Raw genomic sequence first — 19,861 nt, 5'->3', positions numbered from 1 at the left:
GTTCAGGTAGAGGACCCCCCCCCCCCCCCCAAAAAAAAAAAGTCCAGGACTTTGTCTATTGTTTGTTTGTTTTGGCCACTAACACAATCGGGACACTCTGTACCAACACCAATAAATATGCTAGGAATTAGGGAAAAATACACATATATTGACATATTGAGGTGGAATATCTGTACAAATTTTTTGGGCTTATATGCATTGGACAGGAATTGTTTTTCTGAGTGGCACAAATATAATTTCTGTGGCATCTTATTGCATGGAAATAGCCACAAAAAATGTCTGAATCATTTCCTGCATTTGAATGTGAATTGTATATAATTTTATGCTGCATTTTTACATATATTTTTGACATTCTAGGTTATAAAAATGGTTTGTTAAACATATTTCTGCTTTTCACAGTAAAACTGTGAAAAGTATAACTTAACAATATAACTTTTTTTCCTGATTCAAGTTTTAGGATTTGGGGTGAATTTTGGGTCACTGTTTTCATACAATATGTCAGAATGAAAGAAAAACTGTGAAGTCACACAGGTGCTGAAAAGAAATTACACCAAACAAGGCCAGGTAAACAGTTTTTAAAGGCAAACTATGAAGGTAAAACCAAAAGTAGTCAAAAATAGCCAAGACTCCAGAGGGCTAAAACCAGGTGACTCTTTGATAATCCATTTCTTGCTGTCCATTTTTCCTCATTAAAGGGAAAACACCTGGTTTACCATTAGACTAAGTAGTATAACCTAGACTCAGTGTGAATTTTGTTGTTTATAGCAGTGTTTGTCCTCTTTAAAATGTAGAAGAGGACATAAGAAATGGTTTGCATAAATGGGATGATTCCATCACAACAAAGACTCTGATGGTGATGCATGTGCTGTGTTCTGCATTTCTTCTGAAACATGGTTCTGAGTTATTGTTGTGCAGTGTTTGGGAGGCGCTCGTCTACACAGAGTACAGAGAGACTGTGTACAGATGACGTAGCCATTTTCAATGAGGTTCCCAAAGCATTACAGCTATTTCTACTGGCTGAATATGACCTTGCTAAATTAGAAACTTTCTGCATTGGACTTGAAGATAACTCTTAGCGATAGCATCAATTTAATGAATGTCAACTGTTTCAAGTATCTTGACAATTGCATAATTTATGAGTGCTTTATGGAGAACCTAGGTCTGTGTCCATTTGAGAGAAATTCAGAGTATTTGTTTGGCATGAACTTAACCATTGAAGCCCCTTTCACATTGGCGTATTCGTAGAGCTGCTCATTGTGGCATATCGTCTACGCTGAGTTGAGCAGCTCTACACCCACTTTTAGCAGCTCTACGTCGCGTTTTTGCTCCCAACGCAGCAGTATGTTGAGGGCTACGCGCGTAGGATGGAAGAAATTAAACATGTTTCTTCGGCGTCGAGTGCTGGACACAGTTTTAAGCAGGTCTGTGCAGCACAGCGTTACTGCATGCAAGTCTGTGCAACACTGCGCTTCTGTACACAACCAAAAACTGAGTGCGTGCATCCAGCTGGAGAACATGAGCACACAGCCCACAGCGCCTGTGTGCTCAGAACAGGGAATCGAACCTCAACTCAGAAATCCAGAAACACAACAGAAACAGCAGGTCGGTTGGTCTCTGTGTGTGTGTGTGTGTGTGTGTCTCTGTCTGAACAAAACGGTGACTTCGCCCTGATCGATCAGCTCTGATCGAACCGGTGACTTTAAAATAAAAGCGCACTCGCTGCATGTCGTGCTCTCGTCAAACGCCCTGATCAATAAGGTCTGATCAAACCTGTGACTTTAAAATAAAAGCGCACTCGCTGTATGTTGTGTGCTTATCAAATGCCCTGATCATGGCAGTAATGCAACTGTAAAAACGTCATGATACAGTCCACTGTTTTCCAAGTGTAGTGATGTGTTCTGCACAGCCCGCAGGAGTGAACTGGGCTTAAATAGCGGCAACACGCGACTGTGTGCACACATTAAAAAAAGCGAACACATGCAGCTGCAAGCATGAAAAGAACACGGAAAAAGACTGAGTACACGTGCATTTCTGGCGTATTTAAATGAAACACAACGCTGCAATGCGCAGCTCTACGAACACGCCAATGTGAAAGGGGCTTGAGACCAAAATTAAAGCCAACAATCAATGCCTTACATCACTGCTAATGTATGCTAATGAAACCATCAAGTGGGACAACTTTTAACAATTTAACATAGTCATTGCAGGGCCATTATGAAAATGGAATCATTGAATCAGCAATGAAGATGTACTTGGGGTGAGCTGACATGCAAGACAAAGATATTAAGCGACTCACAAATGGTCTGTGTTATTTAGGGGAAACCTACGAGATGAACAGTGACAAACCGTTGAAGGCCTTGCTGTACATCTTGCCCATCCTAAGTTGTCACGTGGTGTTTTTGATCAGTGGAAGAACAGTTTTTAATCACCAAAAATGGAGACAGTTCATCAAACCAGTGGAACTGTCAGTCAAAAAACAACTCATGAGTACACAAGAAATCGAGATCAACAAAAAAATACATAATTATTCCTTAAATCTTTATTCTTAAAATTCCTTTTCATTTTTGTATTTGTTCAAAATAGAACTGTAAAATTTTGAGTTGTCCATCAAAAGTCTGTGGGTAAACGCAACCAGCAACGATTCATTTTGGAACATGACTGAAGCAATTCGGAGCTCCGCAATGGTCATGTGATGGACATAAAATATTGACGTGGAAATGCTCTTGGATGAACGTGTGCTGTCATTTTTTATTTTATTTTTTTTTTTAAGTGTACCTGTGGGTTAATAGACCAGTCCCTGAGTGTAACAATCCACGTATTATGTATAACAAAAACTACAGTTTAAAAAAATAATCTTTGGCTACAATATAGCGTGTTCTTTTCTCACATTTTCATCTGCATAACATTGCAATCTTGGCCACCAGAAGTTAAGGAGACATTGAAGAGCAAGACACACCCAAAATGTAAGTATATATTTGTTGTTTGTCATTGTGGAATGCAAGTGTCTGTGCTTTGTAGTTGGAATCGGGCCTGCAGCAGCTAATGCTAATGCCACTTCTCGATACAGCAGCAACAGTTAAAATTTTGACGGATAATGACTGCTGTCCCAGGAGTTGCCACAAGGACAGTGTAAACCTTAGAATAGTGCAGGATCCACAATCAATTGCTGTAGATCAGGGGTGTCAAACTCAATTGCACAGGGGGCCAAAATCCAAAACGCACTTTAGGTCACGGGCCGAACAGGATGAACATTTATTGAACACATTAAAACTTTTAAAACTTAACTTTGTTGAACATGAATGTGAATAAAAACAGACAGGACTATTATTCCGGAATAAATCAACTTAAACCTTAAATAACTTATATTTTGCTCTCCATAAAATATATCCTGTCTAAATTGTACAAGTTAGAAAAAAAGGTAAATGTTAAAAGAACAAACATTCAAATGTCATTTTATATAAAAAAAATAAACTTAAATTTAAACTTACTAAAATATCCCAAAAGATTTTGCTCTCCACAAAATTATATCCTGTCAAAATTATTCAAATTCAAAATATGAACATGTTGCATAACAAAACCTGGAAATATAAATAAAATTTCAGCAGTTCAAATCAAATCATTCAGTTTTCTTTGCTCTTATGTCGTTTTATCAGAGCTGGATGCCTGGCATCTTTTTTTGGCAACAAGTTTGTTTATGTTTGGTGTGAGTTTCTGTGTTGTGGAGATTCTCAGGATGGACTGCAGGTGCTCATCAGTGAGACGACTCCTGTGTGCTGTTTTGTTAGTCTTCATCACTGAGAAGAGCTTCTCACACAGATACGTGCTACCAAACATGCACAAAGTTCGAGCCACATTTAGACGGAGCTGGGGCATTTCTGCAGGAGTGGCGTGAATAAACTGTGCGGGCCCTGCAGTGTCGTACTTTGCCTTCAGTGTGCCATTACACTGCAGCTCAAACAGCTCCATCTGAATCTGCACAGGTGCAGTTTCCACATCGACAGCAAATGGGTTGCAAAGCAACTCAAAATTCTTTTTTGTTCTTCAAAGTCACCAAAGCGCCGTGCAAACTCGGTGCGCAGTGCACTCGGTTTATCAGCAAAGTGCGTATTTGGGAACACCGTTGTGCCCACTTGGTTCAACATTACTTGGCAACAGGGAAAGTGGGACAAGTTGCACTGGTGCATTTGTGTCTCCCATAAAAGCAGCTTCACTTGAAATGCCTTCACTGCGTCATACATGTCAGTGATCATGCGGTCACGTCCCTGGAGCTGGAGGTTTAAGGCATTGAGATGAGCTGTTATGTCAGCCAGAAATGCCAACTCGCATTTCCACTTTTCATCCCTAAAATTGGTGGAGTCTTTCCTTTATTGTCCATGAACTGACAGATTTCGTTGCTGAGCTCAAAAACTCTGAGAACGTTTCCCCGACTTAGCCAACGCACCTCTGTATGATAAGGAATGTCAGCAAACTCTGAATCCATCTCCTGCATAAAGGACTGAAATTGCCGATGATTTAAACCTTTAGCTCGGATAAAGTTTACGGTTTGTGTTACGGTGCTCATTACATGGTCCATCTTCAGGACTTTGCAACATAGTGCTTCCTGGTGTATAATGCAGTGATATGCAGTTAACTCACCAGTACAGTTCTCCTCCTGCATCTTTACTCGCATCCTTCCCACTAGTCCTCTTTTTCACTGCACATAGAGGGCGCTCCATCAGTAGTAAGTGCAATAAGTTTGTCCCAGGGCAGTTTCATGTCGGTTATACTTTGACATACATTTTCAAAAATGTCTTTTCCAGTCGTTGTCCCGTGCAACGTTAATGTCCATTATTTCCTCTGTAATGCGCAAATTGGAGTCCACTCCACGGATGAAGATGGCCAGCTGTGTAGTATCAGTCATGTCAGTACTTTCATCCACAGCAAGAGAGTATGCAATAAAGTCTTTGCTTCTTTCACTCAACTGTGTTCTTAAATCAGTGGCCATCTCACAAACTCGATCAGCAATCGTATTTCTACTCAGGCTTACATTTGCCAACATCTTTTTGTCTGGACGTAAGACGTCAAACACCTTGATCATGCAGCTCTTTTGGCGATTTCCTCTGCTGCGATAAAACTTGTTTTCACAGCAGCTTCACTTTGTGATTTTGCACGGGTAAAAAACGTCTGCTGAAGTGTCAAATTCTTCTTTAACTCTTCTGCTTTCTGTATCTTCTGCTCTGCATTCGGGTCTTTCAGGTTATCCTGATGTTTTGTCTCATAGTGCCATCTTAGATTAAATTCTTTAATTACAGCCACATTAGCTCCACAAATGAGACACACGGGTTTACCGGCAATGTCAGTAAACATATACTCAGCCTCCCATCGGCTTTTAAAGGCTCTGTTTTCAGAATCGACTTTTCTCTTCGGTATCGTGAGGGCTCAATAACTCGGGCGCAATAACTTGCAGCATCATAAGCTAGGCTAAATGAGCGGGAAGCGTTTGGCAAGGCAGCTGAAGCGCTGCATTATGGGATCTGTAGTTTATTGTGTTACCAGCGCTTCATATCGCCGGGCCATTAATAACAATATATAAAATGATCTCGCTGGCCAGATAAAATTACACGCCGGGCCGGATATGGCCCACAGGCCTCGAGTTTGACACATATGCTGTAGATTGACAGACAGTTCACTGGTACGACACCAGTGAAAATCCACGAATGAAACTAAATACCAAAGCAGACAAACACCATAGAGCAAAACCATTTAACATTACATAAGATATAGTTATTTATTAAAAAAAAAAGATTTAAAATAATTCTAGGGTTTAAAAAATGGAAATGAAAGGGGTTTTGTCATAATTTTGATGCGTGCATGTTAGGGTTAAAAAAGAATAGAAATTTGTTCCTTCACAAAAAAGATTCAAAATTTTATGAATTTGATATTTAGCCCTTTTAATAGTCTTTGGGGGCTTCTAGTATTTTCTTTTTATTTGTTACATACATTTCCTGAAGTTGTCATCTAAAATTAATCGTTTGATCAGGATTACAGACCTTTGGGAAAACGATAAAGTTGTTTAAAATATTCAGTAAACTAACAATACTTAAATCCACGCCCTTATAAACACGAGGAGCTCCCCCTCTGGTTACACCCTTTAATTACATGGTTATGGTGTACGTGCTTCATGTAGCTGAATGTGTTTGCACAGAGAGGAACAAAATCTTAATGTTATTAATGACTGGAAGTTTGTGTGAACATTTGGAAAATCCTGCATGTTTATCTCGCCACCCCCAGGAAGCAACTCATAGCTAGACCTCATTGGTATCTTTCTTTGTCACACATGCTCAAATGTATGTCAGACATGCAGTGTTTCTAAATGACTTTCCAGCAAAACGTTTTGATAATGTAAAGAAATCTTTGGCTAAATGTGAATTCTGCACTTTGTCAGGGACTTGTTATTCACAGTGTTCTGTTACCGGCTTGCATTAGTGTGTATTTGATAAGGTTGTGGAGTTGAGTGAGTTAAGTACCTTTGTATGGAGGAAAACGTAAGTTGACCTGACCTTGACTTTGCAGATGATGTTGACATCCTTGTGTAATCAGTGGATATTGTGGTTGTGGTACTTGAGAAGTTGAGTGACAAGTCATAGTGTCAAGGTTTGTGACTGTCCTGGATCAAGATGAAGATGCAGGCAGACCTTTGGTGAGTTCCTGGACTTGGCCATCAGCTCTGTGTCTGTGGCAAGAGTGCTGAGCTCAAGTGACTCACTTATGGTGGCAGTGGCAGTCTTGTCTCTTTGAGCTCATCCTATGACATTTAAAGGCATCTGGGGAGAACTTATGGATTCATGGCAAAGCCTATACCTTTGCAGAAGTCCAAGTCTTGGAGGTTGTGGTGCTTTGGGTATTTTTTTTATATCATGAGGGATCATAAGATGCCATGTAATACAGGGTGCACATTGCACAGGTGCTTCAGTGTTGAGGACCCTAGAAACTGGATGAGGCCATGGGGACACCTACACAGCAACTAGTTGGTAATTATTAGATGAGGATGGGCCACAGGTCTGCCTGGCTTGTTGTCTCTCCTTTGTAGCTTTCTTCATCACACCAACCACCTGTGTCCTCCCTCACTACATTCATAAACCTCATCTCTGGCCTTCCTCTTCTTCTTCTACCTGGTGACTCCATCCTTAGCGTTCTTGTCCCTATATACCTTGGATCCCTTCACACGTCCAAACTATATCAATCTTGCCTCTTTGACTTTGTCTCCAAACTGCTGTCCCTTAAGTATGTTCATTCCTAATCCTGTCCATTCTCATCACTCACAAAGAAAATTGCAGCATCTTCAACTCTGCCACTTCCAGTACTGTCACCTGTCTATGTGTTAGCACTACTGCCTCTAAGCCGTACAGTAGAGCTGGTCTCACAAGTCTTGTGAACTTTCTCTTTCACTTATGCAGATATCCGTTTTGTCAAAAAAAAAAAAAAATCACACCTGCCCCCTTTCTTCACTCTGCATGCACTCTCTTCTTTATCTCTTTTCCACATTCACCATTACTTTGGATAGTTGACATCAAGTATTTCAACTCTACCTTCGCTACCTCTACTTTTTGCAGCCACACTATTCCAAGTATCCCCCCATTCGCACACATGTACTCATTCTTGCTCCTACTCACTTTCATTCTCCTTCGCTCCAAAGCATGTCTTCACCTCTCCAGGCTCATCTCAACCAGCCCTCTACTCGCACTACAGATCAGTGTCATCATCATTGTAGTCCAAGGAGAGTGATGTCTAATCTCATGCACCAAGCTGCCCATCACCAATGCAAACCTAAATAGGTCAGAGCTGATCATTGATGTAATCCCACATCCACCTTGAGTGCATCTGTCATTCCTACTGTGCATCTCACTGCTATCATACTGTATTTGTACATATCCTGCACCCCTTCACATACTTCTCTGCCACTCCAGATTTCATCATACAATATCATAACTCTTCTCTTGGTGCTCTGTCATAAGCTTTTTCTAAATCGGCAAACACTCCTCTGTACTTTCCATCAGCACTCTCAGTGCAAACAATGTATGTGTTGTGCTCGTTCTCTGCATGAAACCATATTGCTGCTCACACAGCCTCTCATGTTTTCTAAACCAAGTATCCAGTACACTTTCCTTTATCTACATGCTGTGGGTGATCAACTTTATGCCTCTGTAGTTGCTGCAGCTCTGCACATCACCCTTGTTTTTAAAAATCAGAACCAGCACACTTCATTTCCACTCTTCTGGCATCCTTAACAGTCCAGTTAGAAACTCCACTACTATCTCTCCTAAACATTTCGATGCCTCCACTGGGATGTTATTTGGACCAACTGCCTTTCCACTCTTCATCTTCTTCATAGCTGCCCTCACTTCTTCCTTACTAATCTCTTGCACTTCCTGATTTACTCTCATGACATCATTCGGTCTTTGCTCTGTCTCTCTCTCTCTCTCATACACATTTTCTTCATTCATCAGTTCCTCAACCCCTCAAAATATTCCCTCCACCTTCTCAATACACTCTCTTCACTAGTCATCCGTTATCACTCTAACCCGCTGCACATCCTTGCCAGCTCGGTCCCGTTGTCTGACCAATCAGTGCAACTTTCTTTTATCTTTCCTTTGTGTTTAACTTCATATACAGTTCGCTATGTGCTCTTTTCACTTTACGGCACATGTTTTACTTTTGTCAACTTTCATAATCTCTAACTATCTGATGCTCCACATTACATGGAGAAGGGACCGGGGTGACTTTGAACTGGGAACCTTCTGCCTGGGAAAGAAGCACACTTAACCATCATCCCTTTGCTCCATCACCAAGTCTCCTTATTTTTCTTCCTCTGTCCTGATGTCCCAGTCAGTACCTTCCTAGCTGTTTCCCTCACCACATCTGTAATAGTTTTCCATTTGTTTAAAATCACCTCCATCCAGTCATTGTCACACATTAGTTTTCCCTCCTTGAGCTGTCACCATCTTGGTTCATCTCGCACAATCTTCCTCTTCTTCATCTCTAAAGTCAGCCTACAAACCACCATCAGATGCTGTCTGGCTTCACTGTCCCCTGCCACCACCTCACAGTCTCCAATTTCTTTTAGGTTACATCTCCTGTAGAGTGTAGGCCACCTTCTGCCATTCTTATGTCACCCTGTATTCCCAACAGCCATTTCTACCCTTTTTGCAAGTTGTACCACCGTCTGACCTTTCACATTAATCTCTGATACAATATCTACCCATTATTTCCTCGTCACTTCTGCTCCCTTCACCAACATGCACATTGTTGTCTACTCCACTGACCACCCTTTCATGTTTGGGTGCACTCTCTACCACCTCATCTGACCCACTCTAGAAATCTTGGCATATCTACTGATGATATTCATGATCAGTGCATTCAATTTTCATCTTCACACTCATCACCCTGTCTAGGGATGGGTATAGATAAGATTTTATCGATATTGATGCCGTTATCGATCTGATTCCTTATCGATTCCTTCTATCAACACCTCTTGTGAGTTTTCTGTGTACTAAAAGTAGGCTTTAGAGGTTTTCTATGTGAACAACATTTTGAGTCTTAAATAAATATGAAATTGGTCACTGGATCCTTGATCTCGGGACATAAATAGAAATAAAATCTGTAGTTTTTGGCGAAAGCATTTCCTTTCAGACATTAATGGCATGAATGTCACGCCATACCTCTAAGATGACCTCAGCCGGCTGCACGTCAACATCAGGGTAATTCATAAAGAACGCAGGGCGTCTCATTTTGGGAGGAAAAAAAAACGTTTTAGTCTATTGTAGTTTGTTTGTATTAGATGGTTTGGAAAGAGGCGACATTTGATTTTAAAACTGTGATTCGCTTTGAAGTTCATAATTCTGACCGGACTCTAACATGACTTGGCAGAGAGCGGTGCAGCCTTTGGAGCTGTATGAACGGAACGGAGGACGATTCTCGTTTCTTGCCTGCAACAAGACAAGAGTCCCAGTTAGTGACTTTAATCCACACAAAAGTGACTCATGATTAACATCTTTAAATGGCTTTGAGATGCTTAAGAAGCGGACTTGCCGCTTCTGAAAAGCAGCGAATCAGGGAACCAACGAAGCAGAAGCTACAGAAGCGGTTGATTACAGACCCGCTGCAGGGTCTGCAATCAACATAGAGAAATTATCATTTTCCTGACAAACCCTCAAAACCAACGGCTGCTCTGAAGGACCGATAAGGGAATCGTTAAGCTACTGATGTTGTGGATCGAATCATTCGAATCATCATTCTCCATACCCAACTAACCCTGTCAGACACTTGCATCGCCTCCAACACAAACTTAATATTTGTTTCCTTTAAAATTGCCCTGCCACCTTTTCCTCCCATCCACACCATGATACAGCAGTTTGACCCCACCTCCAATGCTCCTGACCTTACTTTTCTTCTACTTGGTGTCTTGTACAAACAGTATGTCTACCTTTCTCCTCTCTGCCATATCAACCAGCGCTCCCTTCACTAGTCACACCAGCTCTCATTCACCGTCGACACACTGGCCTCATACATATCCTGCACGACCCTTGCATACCTCTCCATCATTCCCAACTACTTCATACAATACAATCACCCAGTGAGGATAGTGAGGAACACCCTGACCGTGACAAAGAAAGTAGTAAAGGAGAATGTCAGCAGTTACATAAACAGAGTTTACTGTTGGATCTTGGTGAGGAATTTGCTCTTGTAGTTGTGAAGTGCAGAGTTTTTCATTGAATAAAGGGGATGTTTAATTAAAAATGCCTATGTTTAAAATGTAAACAGGTAAGATTTGGGATGAAAAGGTTTGAAAATGACTGAAGTAGTTATACACTTTCATTGTTATTCCCCAGATGTGTAAAGTGGTGTTGCTACCAAATGTTGGTTTTTAAAACATACCTCTTGTGTTGATTAATTAATTGTTGAATAATTTGTATTCTCCTCTCTTTGTCTTCAGGATAAAGTGGATGCTGTTAAAATTATTCTTGGAACATCTGCCATGTTTAACCCTCAAGAAACTCCAGTGTCCGTAAGGCTGTCCTGATGTCATGTCTCTGGTGTCAGAACTTTGCAGCATGGAGGACCTATGTTCCAAAAGAAGAAATCAGACACTGTGATTATGACCATAATCACCAACTACGAACACTGTCATCAACAAGAAGTACCGTGGCGCCGACCGAGCAGTCCCTCCTAAAAATCTTTCTGCCCTGCCTTCACTGTGCATGCCTCATTTTTGAATATCAGCAGCGATTCACCGATTATCACCTCATTTCTGCTTCAAACTGCACTCCAGTCATCATCTATCCCAGCGACAGATATCTGAAGCTTTTGTACAACAATCATTTCCACATAAATTCAGCATTATTTCATCATAAAAGACAGACTCAGATGTCCTGCTGTGGCGCCCTGACGCGATGAGTCTACGTCATTTCGGAGCGTCAGCAGCTATTCACAGATTATCGCCTCGTTTTCTGCTTAAAATGGCCTAATTTCTGCTTAAAAGTGGCTTTAGAATGATTTAAGAGGTTTTACTTTGTAATCTAATGGTTAATAATCACATTATTCCCTTTTGAGTGTAGAGATTCTGACTCAGAGAGTAAGACTCAGATATGCTGCTGTGGCGCTCCGATCGTGTTCTGTCTTTTATGATGAAATAATGCTGAATTCGTGTGGAAATGATTGTTGTACAAAAGCTTCAGATATCTGTCGCTGAGATAGATGATGACTGAAGAAACAAGGCGATAATCGCTGAATCGCTGCTGACGCAATGGAATGACGCATGCACAGTGAACGCAGGGCGGACTGATTTTTAGAAGGGACCACTCGGTCAGCGGCACCAATTCTGAAGTTACTAATTAGGCATTTTCTTTGGGTGAGTGAGGGTGCGTGCAGTCGGATCCTAGTCCGTTAGGCTTTGTTCAGACTGCCAGTTCAATCCAGATTTATTGCGTGTTTCAAATCTGATCTCATTGATTGACAAGCTATAACAAGTAACCAGATCTGATCTACGTGTCCTTTAGCAATCCTCGTCTTCCATCTTATTTGCATTGTTTTCTATAGTAGTGACATAGTGGGCAGAGCGATGCAGCAGTGGTCTGTGCGGCGGGACCGAGTACATCTCACTGCAGCTGTTGCTCACTCTCATTGTGAATGTTACAAAGTACCTGGAATCTAATCTTGAGAGGTCAGACCAAAACAGATTTGCAAAAAAATGCCATTTGAATTGCATTTCAAGCCACCTGTGAATGAGACTTGAAACAGCTTTGGGGAAAAAACTGATTTAATGTGACTTTTGACTGTTCAGGCATGTAAAATGGAAGCAGAAACAATGCAGATAGGCACAGAAATCTGGTCTTTTTTCACCCCAGCAGTCTGAACAAAAGCAGATCATAGACTTTCTGAAAGGGTGCGCTCACCAAAAATCTGATCCCTTTGTGAGTTATGCATGTTGAATAATTGCCAGGATGTTGTTTTTTAAAAACTGGTACTGCTGTGAATTTTTTTTCATGACAATCACAACTCTGCACAGCTTTTAAAAACCCACCGAAAAATGTAGATGTATATAAACTGTTTAGAAACCTACTTACAGGAGTTGTCACCATCCTAGGACAGACTATATAACATCAGGGAGAAAAAAAGTCTAGGCTAGTTAGTGTTCTGGTGTTACTAAGTTGAGTTTAACAGGCTGCTAAATTTGCTGCTATGATGTAAACCCCACAACACAAACAGGATTTTTGACCAGTCAGGTGATTGGGCTCTCACTTTCATTACAGGTTTTTTTTTTTTTTTTTGAGCACCCACACCTTTGCCATTGTTTTTCATTCCTTCATTTTCTGAACTTGCTTATTCCAGTTAAAAGTCATGGGGACCTGGAGCCTATCTCAGCCCCCAGATTCCAACTCTAATCCACTCTTCTCATGTTATTTTGTCATGGCTCAGTCCCAACACCTGAACGCACCTGTCAATCAGTGGATCATCTTCTTTCACTGTACAGCTCATCAGCTGGAGGTTGAGGGTGCAGTGAGGCGCACGTCATTCTGATAAAAAGCCTCTGTTCCTAAATGCAAAACAATCTGTTCCAAATACAGCAAGCTGCGTGTCAGGATGATGTGCACGTTGACCTGAACGTCTTTGGCATGCATGTAAAATTTTATATCCACAGTCTGACAACCAAACAAATGTGAAGGTGTCCTAAGAGAGGAGTTTACTGAAGAAACAAAAAGCTCAAACTTGTACCTGTTTCAGCTTTTCTTTTTAATTTGTTGAAATATTACTGTGAGGTATCTTAACTTTTAGAGAGAGAAAACTACTGAAGATGGCACATTTGGGTCTGGGCAACATGGGTATTTTCGGCTTAGAAAGTATAATTGATTGAAGGTTACATGAATTGTGAGTCGGAGCTCTAGTTTTGTTTTTGTGATTCTATGATTTTGCACAATCGTAAAAATTTTTTTAAATGGTACGTAAAATATTTTAATGTCATAAATGTGAAACTACTCATCTCAAATACGCAGACTCTGTTCCTGACACAGATTCGTTCATTCTCATGTAAACACGTACTGCTCCATCAGTCCTAAATGAGGTGTGGGCAGGCACAGTGCTGGTACATTGCTATCATGGAAGCAGAAGGCGGTGGCACCATAGACCACAAAAAACCTAGTGTAACAATGAGCACTTATCAGTTCTGCCTTAAATTTGTGGGCTCACGTCGTGTGCACTCCTTTGAACACACAAGGGTGCACTTTGGAACATCACGTGACAGCAAAAGTTTATTGGAAACAAAACTAAAGCACTGGTCAGACCAAATGATGAATAATGAGCCACATAGCGTGAAGTTTTTTTGTGTGTGTTGTTATTCAAGAAACGTTGGAGAATAGTGGCTATTAGAGGCAGATTATTCGGCTAACGAAGCTCTTTCTCTGAGCATGGTGCTAATTTTATGAACGAGATACTAGGAGGACAAACAAGGATGTTGGAGACATGTTAGTGGTGAGTACGAGGCTGTTAGAGGCCCGTTATCCGAGTACCTGGCAGCTATGAGGACAGGACAGGCTACCTGCAACAGAGCAAGTTCCACTCTAAGAAAGCCCTTCTAATCTTTTTTAACATCTGTTTCCTGCAATTCCTTCAGAAGAACATCATATATGTGGCTCATTATTCGAATAATCACTGAAATTTCTGTCAAATCCATACGTGGCTCATTACTCATGGCTTTATTATTTGGTCCACCCAGGGCTTAACTGGTTTGTACCATATTTTTCCCCACATCAGGCTGGTCATGGGATGGTGCAGGTATGTTGGAGATTTGGTGATGGGAGTTGCCGTGGGTGCTTCAATGCTTCACCTCAGGGAGCTGTGGTGAACAATTGCTGCTCCTCCTCGTTCACTTTGATGCTTTGTGCACAGAAATGCACCAGTTGCTGATGCACAGATTTGTTTTACCCAAAATGCCCAGAGTCTTCGTTTTCTATACCTGCTTAGTCCATTTGAGGCGTACACGGGGGCTGGAGCCTGTCCTGTGATTAAGGCACCAAATGCAACCCTGTGTGCATTAATTTGTGCTCAGATTATAAACAACATGGAATTGTATTGTGCACTTTGGAGCATGTGGCACAGATCACTGCACTAGAGCCTATATGTAGAGTTAGGTTGGTGCTTGGTTGCCAAATGTACACTTTCCTGTGTAGTTTTCTCACACGTGATCCAACCGTGTTGATTGAACATGGAATCATACAAAACATGCAGAACATTCGCTAACAAATGTATGACAGCAAATTTTTTTCTTTTAGTTCCAGATGGCTAAGTCCAAGCTTGATGGTAAAGCAAATCCATTGCCTGAATCTGGAAAAAACTAAACCTTTTCCTTTGCAAAGTAAACAGCTTGACGTTTTCACTGAATTTTGTCTTTGAAGAGTATTATGCTGTTTTAACCAATAAAATAAAAATATTTCCACACCAAATGTTCAATGTGTTATCATTGTTTCAGGCCATAAGTTTAAATGCACCTTAACTCCCCCCCCCCCCCCCCCCCCCCCCCCCCCCCCCCCCCCCACTCTTTTTCCCCAAAATCACAGATTTCATGTCACCAGTTAGTTGCAATATTTACTTTTGCCAATGAGGTAATGTTTCCATTAGTGTTTGTTAGCAGGATAATTTACAGTAATGACAGATTTCAATGGCATTTGGTGACCAGATCAATAATGTTCTGGGAATAAGTGTTTCCGTTTTGGAGGTTGGTCTGGAATATATCCTGGAACCAGTGGTGGGCACAGTTCCAATAACCGATAATTATCGAAGATAATGTTTTCATTATCAGATTATCTTTTCAGATAACTCTGAAAACCATTATTGGATTAATTATCTTCCGATAAATTTTTGGCCGATAATTTTTAGACTGTTAACGTGGTAAACAAAACTGACCAGCTACAAACTCTTATAAAATTTAAAATCAGTTGAGCACCTACCTGTTAAATGTTTTATAGCAGATGTGTAGTTCTACCCTCTGCAAACAGAGGAGAGCTACTTCTAGAAGAAACCGCTCTATCCTCTGCAGGCAAAGGAGAACTGGTCACCAAAAAAAAAAAAAACCCTAGTTCTTTTAACACCATACTGATACACAGCCAATATCACCCAAGTCGTCCAGAGGCATACATTTTTAACTTATGGCTCAAATTTTAAAGTAGACCTGCATTGAATTAAATGCAGTCAGATTTTGGACCAAAAAATGACTTGTATTTACACATAAGATCCTTCTGAATGTAGTAAAGTAAATCTGCAAGCCCAGATCTGTCATTAAACGGAGAAATCTTCATTTAAAATGACAAATTTACAGCTAACATTTGGCCCTCCGCAAAACTGTCAGCACATCCGGGACGAGACACCAGAGAGAAGACCCTATCCCAGCATGCATTGCACGCGCCAACTGTAATTTGTGGATTTACGTCAGTTTGTGTCTCTTACAAAAGCACCTTTTTATTGTCTTATATGGAAGGATCGACTTTTTTTTAAAACTTCATATTGTCTTGCGGCACGTTTGGTGAGTATACATTTTTTATTTTTGCTTGAAAATTATTTTTGGGGACATTTTCATACGCCCATTTGATTGAGTGGGTGTCGCATTGAAATCTGTAACCTCCGGTGTTACGTTGCGGGGTACGGATGCGGGACCCGCAAAGAATCCAAGTCAAAAGATACCTCTCAGTGGCCATGGTGCTCTGTGGCTGCGATTACCGAGACCGTGCGGCGCTGCGGGTTTTTCCGCAAGAAGTCTGTCCTTGCGGGCTCCCGGAGCACTCTGCATGAAAACAGCGAGCGTAGTCTCTGGACTTGTTGCCAAGTTGGGCCCGCACCACCATTCACTAGACAGGGAGGTGGTGCCGGAGTTGGCCACAGTTCTGCACAGCAGACACGGCGGCGGTGTGAGTAGTCCGCAGACTCGGTAAGCGCATCGGAGGCAGTCCGATGTCGCCGCTGATCTGAGCATGCAGAGCTGTATTCTTGCATTCATGCAGCTTACTTTGGATGATGAAACCAGGATGTGTATAACAGTAACATTACTAACAGATAAAATCAATTTCGATGCGGGATCGGACTGAAGGCGCTAGCGCTCTGTCTTCTCCCTCACATCATGGCAATGCCCCGGATGTACGAACAGTTTTCACGGAGGGCCAAATTTTAGCTGCAAATTTGTCATTTTTAAACAAAGGTTTCTCTGCTGAATTACAAATTGGGCTTGCAGATTTACTTACTCATTCATAACGGTCTTATAATACATATCAGCTGTTTCTTTCTGAGATCTGACCACATTTATTTCAGTGCAGGTCTACTTTAACCAAACAAATTTCACACAAGTTATTTAAATTGTCACGTCCGAAGTTTTATAAATGAAAATATCAGATATATGTTTTAGCTTAAGTAATGCGTTAACTTTCTAAGGTTTTAGTGTGGACATGCTGTGTCCAGGTGCATTATGGGTATAGGAAATCTCAGTACGTTCACAACATGAAAAATGCATTTGAGACCACTCCGATCAGGCTCCACGGATTACAGCATTAAACTCTAGTGCCTAAAACTCTTATGAATATATCTTCGGGGTTATAGATGTTATTGTGTTTGTGTTATTAAATTCCACGCATCTTAACGTAGCAGAGTAGCAAGCAGACAGATTACCAGTGGTCCCTCGGTTATTGGGGGAGTTACGTTCTAAAAATAGCCCGCGATAGGTGAATTCGTGAAGTAGCAGCGTTATTTTTTTTCCAATTATATAGATGTTTTTTATGGCTTTAAACCCCTCACTACACACCATTTTCTCACTTTTCTCTCTGTGTAAACACTCTCAAAGTTCAAACCTTAAGTAGAAAATAAGTCCAGTATTATAGAATGAAACAAAGATCAAACCTGTTTTCAGGCCCAAACATTTGTTTGAGAAATAAAAACAGAAGTTTTCCTTAAATAATTATGATGGGCTTTTAGAACTAACAAATTTAATTTTAACGATCAACCTACGAGGTTGGACACTATAAATTATTAATAGTACCTGACCAGTATTCCTCTGATCGCGCCTTCATCGTGGCGCCGCTCCGCAGCGTTTGTCTACCTCAGGGCAGGTGTCTTTTTCGAGTGATATGGGTAGTTGTTGGCGTTCTTTTTTTCTTCTGAGCGAGAAGATTCTTTTAAACCAGACACGCAGAACACTGCGCGTGCTTTTTCTTCGCTGCTGGATGCGCCCTCTGCATCAAAACAGCGAGTGTAGTGCAGGTGTGTGAAACCCAAGGAGGGCGGGCCCACATCGCTCTTTCGGGCTGAGCCTGGCCGGGCCCCATTGGCTAAGGCCCGACACCAGGCGCTCGCGCGCGAGCCCAACCCCAGGCCTGGCTCCAGGGTGGGGCCCCGGCCCCGCCATACCGGGTGACGTCTCGGTCCTTGATTTTTTTTACTGGTACTGGAGGTTCTGAACTGCCCTTAGTCTGACCCGTCACCTAGGACCTGTTTGCCTTGGGAGACCCTACAAGGGGCACAAAGCCCCCGAGAAGAAGCTCCTAGGATCATCGGGTACGCAAACTTCCCCCACTATGATAAGGTGGCAGCTAGAGGGGGAGAACATAACAACACATCTTTTAATTTCAGGCTCAGATTGGTGGGCATAGACCACAAATACAAAATTGTCACTGAAGCACCAAGTAGAAGGTCACCCAAGCTCAGTCTGGTTTGCTATAGGGTTCTTCCTCTAATCTAAATGCCTGAGGCAGGTTCTTAATGATTCGTGTTGCCAATGTGCATACACGGGGAGTCTGTAAATTTAGTTGGTGGCGCGTCTCGGGGCACTTGTGATTTGGTGCTGTATGACTAAATAGAAAATAGACATTCTAACTGATTTAACATAAACTGCAGTGTGTGCAGTTTGAGTCGGAAGGTTTTTAGTGTTTTGTCAACTTTAGTGTGTATGTCAACTTAAGTCCACAACTGTTCTCCTGAGCATCTTTTTTTCACTTTTTAATCTGTTCTTTTTTCCAACAGGTGTGTCCTGCAGTGTGCGCATCCTTTTGGGAGCACACTAGAGGGCGTTACAGGTGTGTGCAGTGTGGCACACAGCAAGTAACCGCAGAGATATCACGCAACAATCTCAACACTCAGCACGGGGGGAGTAAACCCGCAGAAGACACAGGGAAACCCCGCTGCTAACAGTTAGTTAGCACGCAGCGTAGTCTGGTGTTTTAGCCACACCCCACTGTGTATCTGACCGCTCCCTCAGCTTGCAGAGCTGAAGATAGTGTTTTCTTTACAGACAAGTAGCTAATTTTGTGCTCTCTTTATTTTGAAGAGCAACCTGTTTTTGTGTTCTGCATTGAATTTGTACCATGTGTGCATTAGTTCAGATCATTACTATAACTGTATTTACCCATTGTACTTTTTTTTTGTATGTTTAGAATTTAGGGGTGATGTACCGTATCTTCTGGAGTATAAGTCGCCGTTGGTTTTTTTTTTTTCCTGCTAGTTTGTGAGGCCCTGCAATTATACTCAAGTGCAACTTATATACTGCAAAACATGAGTTTGTTGTTCATAATAGTAATTACAGTAACTTTATATAGGACTCAATGCACTAATAGGAATCAAAGCATTAAACAAAATAAACTCCAGTAATACGTAGTACAACAATGCACAAAAATCCCCAATTAATGCCCTGACAATCTGTCTCAAAAGCAAGAAGTATGTGTGTGTGTGTGTCGCATATCTCTCAAACTATTTGTCAGATCAGCCTCAGCTTTTGGAATGGATGCGCCATAGCACGATGATGTGCATCCCTTATTATTAAAAACTTTTGTAATTAATTTCAAAACTTTTACTTTGAACCTTTATTTTGATTAACATTGTAACATTCATACTTAAGATGGCGTGGCTCGCTGATGTACTGGTAGCAAAGTTAAACATCAGATAGTTCATTTTGCTCACACCATTTCGCAATAAAAAGTTTAATGCCAGCATCTTAGCAAATACTTTTACTGTGAAAGGCATGCTGTCAGTGTTCCTTGCACTGAGTTTAACTTGACAGCACTGAGGAAACATTAGCTAAAATCCGTTTTTTTTTTTGCTAACGCCAACTCTCCCACTATTTGTACATTTCAGTAATTACATGTGCTGAATAAAATCTTAAAATTGCTGTGAGTTTGTTTAATTAAACTATGTTTAGGAAGTGGGGTTTCAAATATTCTCAATGTTCTGTTTAATTTTGTCTGACTCTCTTCCAATAACCTGTTTAATAGGAATCCTATTATTTTCATATATTTGATAATAAAACTGATTTTTTTAAACAATATGAACTACTATATTCATATAAATAACTTGCGTA

At 41.2% G+C, this 19,861-nt stretch overlaps 1 protein-coding gene and 1 long non-coding RNA gene across 2 annotated transcripts in view; one reads left to right on the top strand and one right to left on the bottom strand.

Annotated features, from left to right (window-relative positions):
* znf414 (zinc finger protein 414) overlaps positions 1-18,744 on the top strand; it is a 74,030-nt gene extending 55,286 nt beyond the window's left edge. Inside the window, 2 exon segments of the mRNA XM_034184869.1 lie at positions 18,532-18,557; positions 18,559-18,744. Coding sequence (XP_034040760.1) covers positions 18,532-18,557; positions 18,559-18,696 — 164 coding nt within the window. The 3' untranslated portion in view covers positions 18,697-18,744.
* On the bottom strand, positions 12,789-14,980 carry LOC117523374. Its single transcript, XR_004564488.1, has 2 exons — positions 14,420-14,980; positions 12,789-14,384 (listed from the first exon to the last, which is right to left on the bottom strand). It is a non-coding gene; the product is annotated as an uncharacterized LOC117523374 (long non-coding RNA).
* Positions 18,745-19,861: the final 1,117 nt, after the last annotated feature.

The sequence above is a fragment of the Thalassophryne amazonica genome, chromosome 2 (genome assembly GCF_902500255.1).
Source record: "Thalassophryne amazonica chromosome 2, fThaAma1.1, whole genome shotgun sequence".
In the NCBI taxonomy this organism is placed as follows: Eukaryota; Metazoa; Chordata; class Actinopteri; order Batrachoidiformes; family Batrachoididae; genus Thalassophryne; species Thalassophryne amazonica.
This window is presented reverse-complemented; position numbering and strand designations above follow the sequence as displayed.